The sequence below is a fragment of the Penaeus japonicus genome, unplaced genomic scaffold, assembly GCF_977035675.1.
Source record: "Penaeus japonicus unplaced genomic scaffold, GWHDUDI00000001_assembly GWHDUDI00000004, whole genome shotgun sequence".
Lineage (NCBI taxonomy): Eukaryota > Metazoa > Arthropoda > Malacostraca > Decapoda > Penaeidae > Penaeus > Penaeus japonicus.
Window position 1 is genome coordinate 48,032,550 of NW_028234406.1, and position 12,500 is coordinate 48,045,049.

At 36.2% G+C, this 12,500-nt stretch overlaps 2 protein-coding genes across 5 annotated transcripts in view; both read right to left on the minus strand.

Annotated features, from left to right (window-relative positions):
- Sem1 (Suppressor of exocyst mutations 1) overlaps positions 1-12,500 on the minus strand; it is a 94,001-nt gene that overhangs the window by 44,846 nt on the left and 36,655 nt on the right. The window lies entirely within an intron of this gene.
- Positions 1-12,500, minus strand: part of Gdap2 (ganglioside induced differentiation associated protein 2) — a 98,030-nt gene that overhangs the window by 18 nt on the left and 85,512 nt on the right. For all 4 annotated transcript variants that reach the window (XM_086536610.1, XM_086536607.1, XM_086536609.1 and 1 more), the window contains 5 exons: positions 9,385-9,538; positions 8,833-8,972; positions 8,206-8,311; positions 7,773-7,865; positions 1-7,453 (listed from right to left, as the gene is read on the minus strand). The exon at positions 1-7,453 is cut by the window's left edge and continues 18 nt beyond it. In XM_086536610.1, coding sequence (XP_086392736.1) covers positions 7,409-7,453; positions 7,773-7,865; positions 8,206-8,311; positions 8,833-8,972; positions 9,385-9,538 — 538 coding nt within the window. In that variant the 3' untranslated portion in view covers positions 1-7,408. The remainder of the gene's footprint in view (positions 7,454-7,772; positions 7,866-8,205; positions 8,312-8,832; positions 8,973-9,384; positions 9,539-12,500) is intronic.

The window sequence follows — 12,500 nt, forward strand, 5'->3', positions numbered from 1 at the left end:
ATTCATTTTTAATCATTTTTTATTATACAGCATCATTAACATGTTAACAGCAACTCTAATAACCTATATACTGTACACCTGGAACATGTAAAGCATCATCAAAAAATAATTGTACAGAGAAGTAATAATACCAAAAAATAAGCAAATAATATTTTCTTTAGAAAAGTAAGAAACAAAATCAAATGCCATATTTGTAGATCTTACAACCACACAGTTAACAAGAAATGCAACTATGTAATTAAACAAAAGTTTTGCTCAGCTTGCCAAATCACAAAAAGATAGATTCAAACAACTTCAATGACAAAATGTAACGGGAATTGCCATGCCATCCTCATTATCGGAGCTCCGGCTGTATGAAGGGGTGTCATAGCATAGTGCAAGGTCACGTGGGAGGGCAAGACCACGTGGCTTTCTATCTATTCATTTTTAGTCAAATGCAGCGTCAGGTAATTTTCATTTCATTGTTGTTCCATTATCTACTCCTAGTTACCTTGTACTACTCTCTAGCCAAACTAAGTTATTCTGAATAGAGAGCTTCTGAGTAAATAGTCCGAGGCATGCAAGGTAAAACATCCTTGCTTTTGGGAGAACATTATAGAAACTACGGTAAGCTTGAACAAGTTCCTCCGGCTGCACTCAAAGTCTCCTCTCAACCATGAACTCCACTCCCTCCATGTACGGGAAAGTCTCTGGGAAGTTCTTTTTCCTCCTTCTGTTGTAGCTTGGTCTTGGACCTCTGATGAAACGGTCAGGTTCAAAACAACACCAGTTTGATATCTTAACGGGAGGTAAAATTCCTCTATATTGTCATTAAATGATCTGATAGTGTTTATAGGCCAGGAAAATAAAGGCTATTAAACAGAATAAATACAGCACTTTTGTCAAAATTCACCACAACATTATCTTAATATGTCTTGTCTGAAAATTGGCAGGGTAACACATCATACATGATAATAAAAAAAATAAATTTCAACAGAAACTGTGAACAAAAATATCAATGATTTCTTTTCAGTATAAAGGATTATTAAAGCCAAAACAAAGGGACAGATCCTCTTTACAGACCTATCACATATACATGTAATCAAATGAACTATTTTAAATACTGAAGAAATGAGCACTGTGACAGTCAATGCATGTGACTGGTGTATACATCTATATAGTGTGATACCTACTCAACAAAATATATCTATAAATTATTACTTTAAGACATTAAGTCATCTTTGGCCTATAATAATTACTACTTTGCTATGGCACACTTATCCTGACCTATGAATCAGTATAACTTGGGTCATTTAGGAGAAAGAGTGCATTATATGAAGGGGACTTTTAAAACACTCTGGAAGCCTTATCCTTCTAAGTCAAATTTAGTTTTCTGTTTTGATACTGATACTATTCACCATTATGTTTATACTAGATTTGATAAGATTTTTTTTTGAGATAACAGTAGTACTGATTTGATTAGGAATTTGCCAAGAATGATCCAGTACACAAGAAAATCTTCATTGGCACCGGAAATTTACATGATCAACAGGGCTCAAATGACCTCGCAACTCTTTCTTCTATGCAATCACAGTGAACCAGAGATCAATGTCACAACTGCAACAGAGCAAGCTTTAGAAAGTGACATCCGTGATTCTTTATGACCGTAACACTGTCATTGCCGTCGTCATCAACGTCATCGTAAAGCCTGCTGGACACTACCTCTACATGGAAGTACCTATAGCTGCCTAGAGTATATCTCTTTCTTTTTTTTCTCATTTTCTATTTTGTCCAGTAACTCCCAAGATTTATAACCTACTACTGTTTATTGATTATACACATAACACCAAGGTTATTAAGACAAAAGTTCCAACAATCTGCGGCAACTACAAAAATACGTTTTGTTTATATCTCTAAAAAACCCACTCCTAACACCAAGGGATGTGTGCACATTTTCAGGGCCTCGGAAATAGCAAAGCCACATCCCTTAAGGTGCAGGAGCGAGTTCCAAGCAACTGTCAACTCGCAAGGCAAAAGGAGCCGTATGATTCCCTTACTGTTTGTTTATTCCGGAAAAAATGTCAGGACAGACAATACTTGTGTCCCGAACTGCAACGTCATTTAACTTTTGTTACTGATTATAACAAACACCAAAATAAGAAAAAAAGAAAAAAGAACAAAAAAATCCTCGTTGTGAGAAAACTACAGAGTATCTTTCCATTTCCTTCCTACCAAAGCATGTGCATAGCATCCAGTACCAATAACATGGTCATCAAATATAATGTTAAACATAATGCATCTTACATCTAATTCTTCTGATTGGAATGAAAACCAATTTTTTTTCACTTCCTTTTTTGAACTGCAATCCTTTTTCTAATGACCTATTTTGGGTATTAACAATATATTTGTAAGTTCTAACATAATATACAAGGAAAGTATGAATATTCAACAAGTATAAAATCTATAACTATGTTATCAAATGTAACAAAAAAACTAGCAAAACGTCTCTTAACTACAACATATATAAACCAAACAGTAGCAATATAAACTTATGCATTTATCAAAATTTCCATACAAACTACGACTACTCTTCAAGCAAGAAATCTGATGGCACTATTATCACAAAATAAAAGTGGACTACCTGCCAGGGGTTCCTAAGAATAATATCATTGCCCTTGTCAAAGGAATCAACAGTTGGAGCAAGCACTTCTTACACACAAGGTCATAGACAGTATACATTTTTTCCTCCTTTTTGTGGAAAGTCTAAGAGGCTTCTCCCTTCCCTTTACCAAAGCAGCTGTGCAGATATGATTTAGTACTGTTACTGGGGCTGCTGCCAAGGAACTGAGTCAAGCTACACAAAAAGTCCCATCAATAATATCTCCTTCCTGCTTTACAAAGCAATTATAAACTTCAAAACAAGTTCCCCCTCCCCCCCAAGAAAACACAAAGTTATGGATACTCCATAAACCCAAGTCAAAATTAATGTTCAAAATCATATACCTGACCAGTCTGCTGAGTAAAAAAAAACCTTCAGATAAATGGAAGATAACACTAATAAAATGAATTGAAATAAATAATGCCATGTATATATCTGCTCAACATGAAAATGATTCCCTGTCTATTGTTCTCACAAGCTTCTCAAAGAGACCTGTGCATATCTTATAACACACTAATCAATGGTTAATGCCACAGAACACACCAAACCTTAGCTTGCATGCTTGTATTTGATTTGCAATGCACATGCAACCTGAAATAAGTGATGACGAGGATGTCGAGTGATCTGAGGTCCCACTTTAATATGTTTTTCTTTTTTTTTTGACTTCATAGAGAAAAGTTCAGAGTTATCAAACACTTTTTTACCCTTTTCTTTTATTGATAATTCTATTAACATCATCATTATTTTGCTATGAGAAACAAGATAGATCAGAACACTTTTCAGTATTAACAAGTCATATACAGAAGAAAAGAAGAAAGTGTGATAATTCTGAACTCCAACCAGACTTTGGAAGCACATCTTGACAGGAGTTCTGTTTTGACCTGAAACTGAGTTGACATGCTACAAAGTGTAGTACACTGCTTAAACATACTGCTCAATTCATAATGTGCAATGTATAACATCTTAGATAAGTATATACAATATCATTAACAAGATTTAAGCACAGTCAACAGATAATAATGATTTGTTTTTCTTATATTTTGTCTATGGCTTCTTCTTTTAGAGAACAAAAACACATTATATACATTATATTATTCAAAGAGTTAACAGTAAAATAGTTGACGATGTCTCTTCTTTCTCTATATCCGCTGTAATTTTCTGATCAACATTATAACATTTCTTCATGCTTGCCTTAGTTGACTTTGCTTCCTTATGGGGAGCGTCAGGGAAGGTACGATGATTTATTGGGAAACAGCAACAAAGAATGAAAATTTCTTTCATGTTATGCCAGCCTTCAACATTCTTGTTTTTAGTTTGATGACAGAATTTGCTAAAATATAAGTAGTATGACTGATTTTTTAAACCCTATAACCTCCTGACAAATATGGTTCAAGTTCTTGTTTTTTTTGTATCTTTTTGAATAAATCACAGTTTCTTATGACATTCACTGATATCTAAGGCTAACTGGTAATGAATTCCAGGGACAGATAAGTCCCACAATGGAATATCTGGTGCTATGGAGAGTTGCAGCAGAGTGGTGCAACCCTGGTCACGGCTGATGGAATACCTGCTCAGATATGGTACCCTCAAATGCACATGGGGGCTCAAATGCATACAAGGCTGTATGCAGATTGAATGAAGAATGAAGCATCTTAAAGAATATATCAATTACATGAGCAAGAGGATGGGCACAAGGCTACAATAAACAAAGGAAGCGGCAAGTGAATTCCTCACTACCACAACTGGCAGAAACACCAGTTGTCAAAGTACTATGATATGAACAGTGACTTCAAGAATATGAAGGCAGCTATTTATGCTGCATTCCTCCATCTGATAGCAATGGATAAGAACACTGCCTATGGTGCTTCTTCAACAGAATGAAGACAAACAATGAGACACCCAAGAAGTATAGTTCTAAGGACTTGTATTCGTCCAAGATTAAACATGAGAGGGTCTATGTCTGTGAGAGGAACTAATAGCTCCAGCAGATGCCTTTATGGGGTCACCCCAAATCCCACAGTCCATCCACTCAAAATTGTGGGTTAAGTTTTCTAGGGCAAATGACGCAAGCCACTTTAGCACAAGTTTAGCTCTAATGAGACCCTAACTGTATAGGTGATATAGCTCTAGAATGCCATGTGGATGTCATAAAATGCTCTGAGGTAGAGGAAACAAACAAAAAGAGGGAAGAGAGGCACACACAATATGGCTGAATGATACTCTAATTTTGATGCCAAATCTAAAAAAAAAAAATATATATATATATATTCAGTAATGCTCCCAACTTTCTCGGCTGATCCTAATGGGACTTCCAGATGTGAAAGGGGATTAAAACGTGATCTTTTCTACTGGCTAGATATCTATACCGAAGGAAATTAATCTAATACATTAATATAAATCCTTTCTCAGAACTTTTTCTCACCAACTAAAAAGGAAATTGAAATTTCCTGTCTCATGAAATATATTAGGAATCATATAAGATGCATCTGGCATCCTGCATCAACATTGGGAGTTGGAAAGCCTTTTTAGGGAATTTTCCTTTCTTTCAAATTGATGTTTTTGGTTCTTTTTTTTTATCTTAGGGTTCAAGTGATCTGAGCCTTGGCAGTGAATGTCTCAGAATGGGTATGAATGACATATTAAATAATCATGAAAATCTGCCAATATTCAAGTACCTCCGATGCTCCCCTTGAATCTGATAAAACCTTATCAAATATCATATTACTGGATCTATGTTCTTAGGACAATAGTTCATACTTACAAATTGAAATGAAGGAAAGAAAGAAAATAGAAAGAAAGAAACAAAGTGTGTGTGTGTGTGTGTGTGTGTGTGTGTGTGTGTGTGTGTGTGTGTGTGTGTGTGTGTGTGTGTGTGTGTGTGTGTGTGTGTGTGTGTGTGTGTGTGTGTGTGTGTGTGTGTGTGTGTGTGTGTGTGTGTGTGTGTGTGTGTGTGTTGTGTGTGTGTGTGTGTGTGTGTGTGTGTGTGTGGTGTGTGTGTGGTGTGGTGTGTGTGTGTGTGTGTGTGTGTGTGTGTGTGTGTGTGTGTGTGTGTGTGTGTGTGTGTGTGTGTGTGTGTGTGTGTGTGTGTGTGTGTGTGTGTGTGTGTGTGTGTGTGTGTGTGTGTGTGTGAATGCAATTGTTCTTGTACTAATTACTAAAAATGATTCTATTAGAAACAAATAATCAAGACTTCAATAGTCATATCTGTAAATAAATATAAGAAGAAATCTATTTAGTCTTATTTCACTGATTGTTAATGAAAAAGTGTCACACCTTTTATGATGGCCTTCAGTGCATTGTGGTGATAAACTATGCAGAGGAGATTATTTGATAAGCTCAACACCTTAAACATCACAAGGTTACACACAAAAACACTCACACACACACTCACTCACTCACTCACTCACTCTCTCTCGCACTCTCTCTCTCTCTCTCACTCTCACTTCGTCCTCAATTCATCACTCACTCACACACTCAGTCTTGTCTCTTCCATCATCATTCTCTCTTACTCAGAAATGCACAGATAAATGCAAACACACACTCAGGTAAACCTCATAATATTTAATAAGTGAAGCAGGTATCGTGCTCATAATGAGATAATTCCATCATAAAAAGTCAATATCCTGTGTAAGTCATCAATGGAAAAGAAACAAAAATACAAACTGGAAAAATGGAAGAGGAAGAGAAGTAATAATAAATGAAACAATACAAAAAAAAGTTACAAACTAACAAACTAACAAGCTAACAAAAAAAAAAGAAAAAGAAAAATACAACAAGATCAAACTGACTTCCACAAAAAATAAAAATATAAAGGAAAAGAAACATGAGGCACTTGATTGCCAACACACTTTTAATCAATGCCATGACATTTCAAACAGGAAAAAGGGGAAAAACAAAAGAAAACGGAACACCAAACATGGCTCCATCACGTGCACATATGTGCACACGCACAGAAGAGATATGTTGATTGCATCCCCAATTCACTGACAAACACATTGATTGTTCAGTCTTTATGTACAACAACAGACAAAAAGAGATATTACTAATCATGTCAGGGAGGCTTAGAGAGAAGGGGGGGGAGGGGATAGGAGGATAAGGGGAGGTGAGGAGACTCCTTGAGGAGTTATTGAGCAATGGGTATATTGCCAGTAAAAATAGGTTAATGGTATATACAAAACACACATACTCCCCCACCCCAAGAGAGAGAGAGAAAAGGGATTTCTTTTGAATTACTGTCTGCTTTCTATACCTTTCATATATTTTGATTTCTACTCTACATTCTTGAAAGGACATGAATAGTGCATGTAATATCTACCCTGATCAAGTAGGAATCAGGTATGACTTATTTTTACATATATATCATGATATATTATTATTATTATTATTTTTCTCTTAAAACAAGGCCACAATCTAAAGTGTAGTGCTAAGATATGTTACATCACTGCACGAAGCTCTTTGTAAATAACGACGCAAAATACTTCCCCGCAAAGGAAGAATGAAAAAACGGGATTGAAACGCCAACTACCCTCTATCAATACTGCACTGAAAAATCCTCTCGCCACTTCTTTTCATTCTCTTTCTTTTCACAAATTATTCATTCATTTTATTACTATCATTATTATTATTAGTATTAGTATTATTGCATGTCACAAACTACAAGCTCAGTAACAGAAAAGAGGGAAAAATGAAAAAAACATAAAACAAAAGGAACATCCTTCCTCATTCTGAAAAAATAACCGTTGCAGGATTTCCAAGAGGGTTGGATGCTTTTCAAGAGGATGCTGAGCCTGGCTTGTAGTAGCGAATCCCATTGACCTGCAGAGAAGAGAAATAATCAGGAAGGCAAAGAAATCTCTTCACTTTACCAAGATAATATGCACAAGATAGATTTCCTTCAGATAACCCCTTAAACTTAATGTAACATATCATAAACAAAACAATCAGGATATGACAATATTCCTGAAATTAGTCAAACTGGTTACTGTCTCTTCTTTCTCTCTTAAGACAAAGACAAAGACAAACACACACACATGACAAAAAACCCTGCACATATGATATAATAATACTAAAAATAAAAAAAGAATAAACAAATAAAAATCAAGAGTCAGAAAAAGACAAAGATCGTCCCACTCACCGTCATGTCATGCTCAGTGATGTAAGCGGGGATCTCCAGCTGGTCCTGATCGATGATGTCATACAGGTATTCCACACCGGGAACGGAGTGAACCTGAGGGAAACCAAGAGGCAGATTTAGAGTCTTTCCGACTGAAGATAGAGACACAAAAAGCAACTGATGCTAGATTATGTGACAAGCCAAACAGTCACACCAAAATAGTAGCAAGTCATGGTTGTCAAAGTCAATCACATATGTGAGAAGCCACAACACATTATAACACTACACCAAAACAAAACACACTATAACACTATAAAAAAAATACTCACCTTGTGCTTGACCTGAGGAACCATAATACACTGTAACACTATAACCCACTATGACATAATAGTACATTATAACACACTGTAACAGTACAGCGCACTATACCACAGCAGAGCAAAAACCATCTCACCTTATGTTTGATCTGCGGAGCCATGAAAGTAGTAAACCACCAGGTCATAATTTTGGTCCATAGCGTTGGGTGCACAATGTAGAAGGCCTTGAGGTTCTTCTTGTATCTGGGGAAGAGGAAAAGAAGGCTATGTAGGATCATGGATATAGACAACATAGTACATCCCTGTCACTACATTTTACACATCTACTGACATCACTCTGCTTAGCGCAGACACACTAGTACATACTACACAAACATCCTCAGCACTATTCCTGCAACTATAAATACAAACAGACTAGAAAACACACATACATAAATCTGCCCAAACTTCCAGCCACCCTACACTATTACATCATCCCAACTTATATGGAGGGACCCGGTATAAGTGGTCACCTGCTGAAGGCTTCCCTAGACTTCTTTCCTATAAGTGCAAATTATATTTCGGGTAATAGTTTTTGATATTTGACTATACCTTTGATAAGAGTACATTTCTTCCTTTTATCATATTCTATCTTCTGGAAACATTGGTAAGAAAAAAAAAAAAAAAAGTAAATTAAAAAGTTTAGAGTTAAGAAAAGAATGGAAAAAAACACTTCAAGATTACCCCCCCCCCCCTCACCCAATTCCACTCCAGCCAGTGCTTACTTATACTCGAGGACTTCGTAGACCTCCCTGATCCAGGCGAGCGAGGGATGGTTCTCTGTGGTGGTGATGGTGTGGAAGTAGACGATCACGTAGTCTCCACGCACCAGGGGGTCAAGAAGGTAGATCAGATACAGGATGGCCTGAGGAAAAGGAATAGGAAGAACGGTCAATGAAAAAGGAGAAGGAGGAGAAGGAGGAGTTGCAGAAGAAGCTGATGAACAACAACAAGACATAGAAGTAGTAGCAGAAAGAGAAGCAGAAGAAATAAATAGGACACACAAAGAAAATTAGGCTAAAAATAAATTATAAGAAAGGCAACAGGTATGATGAAACAACAGAGTAAACATAACAGGAGTAACAATCAATGTAACAAAACCAAATATCTTTAAAAAGAGGACAAGAAAAAAAAGGAAGGAAAAAAAGAAACAGTATCAGAAAAGAAAAACAGAAAATACAAAAATAAGACCTGGAAAAACAGAAGCTTAAAACAAACAAAAACAAAAAGTTATTGATAAGAGAAAGAAAGTGAGAAAAAAGAGGAAAAAAACATACCTTTTCCAAGTTGATCTCGTTGAACTTGAACCACTTGCCAATGAATATGATGATGGGACGTCCAAACTTGTCGACCCCACACTGGTAGAGGCACCCAATTCCAGAGACCTCGCTCAGGTCCTCGGTCTTGGCACGGCGGAGGAGCCTCTCATACCTGTTAGGTCAGGAACAACCAAAAAAAAAGAAAATGTAAGCCAGAGTGGAAGTTGCTTAAAGTCTCAATTCTTTTTGTGTGACTTTCATGCTAACTTGGTACAGAACCCTACCCACCCATTATATCCTTTTGCTCCTCTCTTTCTCTGAAGAGAGAGGGAGAGAGATGGAGAGAGAGAGAGGGTGAGAGAAAGAGAGAGAGAGAGAGAGAGAGAGAGAGAGAGAGAGAGAGAGAGAGAGAGAGAGAGAGAGAGAGAGAGAGAGAGAAGAGAGAGAGAGAGAGGAGAGAGAGAGAGAGAGAGAGAGAGAGAGAGAGAGAGAGAAGAGAGAGAGAGAGAGAGAGAGAGAGAGAGAGAGAGAGAGAGAGAGAGAGAGAGAGGAGAGAGAGAGAGAGAGAGAGAGAGAGAGAGAGAGAAGAGAGAGGAGAGAGAGAGAGAGAGAGAGAGAGAGAGAGAGAGAGAGAGAGAGAGAGAGAGAGAGAGAGAGAGAGAGAGGAGAGAGAGAGGAGGAGAGAGAGAGAGAGAGAGAGAGAGAGAGGAGAGAGAGAGAGGAGAGAGAGAGAGAGAGAGAGAGAGAGAGAGAGAGAGAGAGAGAGAGAGAGAGAGAGAGAGAGAGAGAGAGAGAGAGAGAGAGAGAGAGAGAGAGAGAGAGAGAGAGAGAGAGAGAGAGAAAGAGAAAGAGAAAGAGAGAGAGAGAGAGAAAGAAAGAGAGAGAGAGAAAGAAAGAGAGAGAGAGAGAAAGAAAGAGAGAGTGTTATCAGATTCCATGCCAAGTTAGCATCAGTGCAGCAACAACACTATATGAAAACTAATCCATGCATCTAATCAAAAGATATAAAGATCGAAGAACAAAAAAGAAACAAAATGTAATAGCATTCAAAGAAAAAAATGATTTACTATTGACTGCTATAGAAAGGTTGGATTAATGATTCTACCAAAAACAGATTAACAGACCAAGGAGTTAATATCAAAATTAGCGTGAAATGCTTTCCAGAGACAAATGGACAGAGAGAATTCCTTGAAAGAAAAATTTGAGACAAAGATTAGAGATTTTGCTTAACTCTCGTGTACATGAACTCGAGGTTGAGAAGTACTTTTAAAAAATATATATCTATATATAATATCAATAATAGATGAATAATGGTCATAAATAAAACAGATAATGAAGTCTTACAAAGTCTCATCATAGTGTCCTTAAATGAATTACAACCCCCTTGCCCTCAAAAAATAATACCATCATATCAAATATATAATAAATATTGTGAATAATGGCTAACATTTGGAGAGAATATTTTTCCAGCCTTAAATTATCATCACAACTTGAAATGCTGTATTTGTGGAATATAATATGTAATTTTTCTTTTTAGAAATGCAGGTATAAAAATTTACCAATTCATTATCCAGAGCGGAAGTCATTTGAATAAAGTTGAAATGAGCTGTAATTCACTTTACAAAAAATATGTAGTGTCTTACTAATAACATAAAAAATACAGTAGTACAAAACAATTTATACCAAGCAAAGTATTGTCAAACATACAGAGTTACTGAAGATATAAAATAACTGATATACCGTTAGTAGAAGACTGATGAAGCTTTGAACATTTCAGAACAATTCATAACTGGTAAACAAAGTCATTGCTAGATGTTGGAATATTTCTTCTATCATTCATTCTAACATCTATGTTAACCCACTCATGACGGGGGCATTCCAGCCTTGAATGTCCCAATGCCGGGGCGTTCGAATTATTAGGCCTAAATCAATTAAATGGCTGGCACAATACTGTGCCGCCCGGCCACTGGGCTTTTGAATGAGCGGTACAGTACTGTACCACCCGTCCAGAGAGGGTTAAAAATGAAAAATATTTCTAGACAGGCCAGGTAAAGATTAAAAAAACAATTGCTTTTGGAACTGCATTGTCAAAAGCCAATTGCCCAAAACATTGCAGTTGACAAACAATACTTTCGGGTCTTGTTTGTTTTCGTCCTAAACAAAACGGAAAATTTTACAGCTTTTACAGGTTGAGCTTACAATGTTAAGGCATTATAAAATTATTCATGTCATAAAATCCATTATGAGGTAAAGGTACCCTCCAGATTTTTATTTTATTTTTATGATTAAAAATGTTATGGTTTATATTTTTGTTAATGATGCCCAATGGAACAGTTTATATCAGCAGATTTCCTATTGCTTGCTCTGCAATGATGTTGAATAAAAAAATGACTTTTGTTAACATAAGTTTTACCTAAAATTTCCAAATTATGTTTTGTCATTTTCCTTGTACCAATATTTGCTTAAATATTTAAAGGGATTTTGCTTGCATTTGATGGACTACAGGCATTGTAAGGAATTACATTGTATTTTTTATACAGTGAAAATCAATAGAATATCTTCATACATATGTTTCATGAAATTTATCTAGATATTCCTTCACAAAAGAATTCCTTTCAAAACTGGGTGTGTCTTTCATGCTGGCAAATACAGTATATAATCATATTTGTCATTTTACCATGATATTTGGTACTTTTAAGAATGCACTTAACACTTTCACACTTGGCATAATACTTCAGAAAACTCATGAATAACCTTAGAGACAGTGACACTTCTCCCAGCACTAAATATTCAAAATCTGCACCTAGCACTATTATGAGACTTTGCCATACAAAAAACAGAGCAATATAGAGTCGTCCCAAAAGCAGATCATGAAGGACACAGAAACCAAAGTACGAGGCCTTGTCATACATGAGCACAAAAAGTGAACGAAGTGAAAAGATGAGAAAATCAATGAAAAAGAAAAAAACAACTGACTGAAAACAAATAGAAGACCCTCTTGCTTTGACTGACCATCAATCAAGTTTATTTGCGATCATCTCAACCAAAGATAAGCCACAAGTCAATAACAATAAGTTCAGGATTTAGTGAGAGTTGCCTTTTACTTACGAAAAGAATTCCCTTCAGAATACATG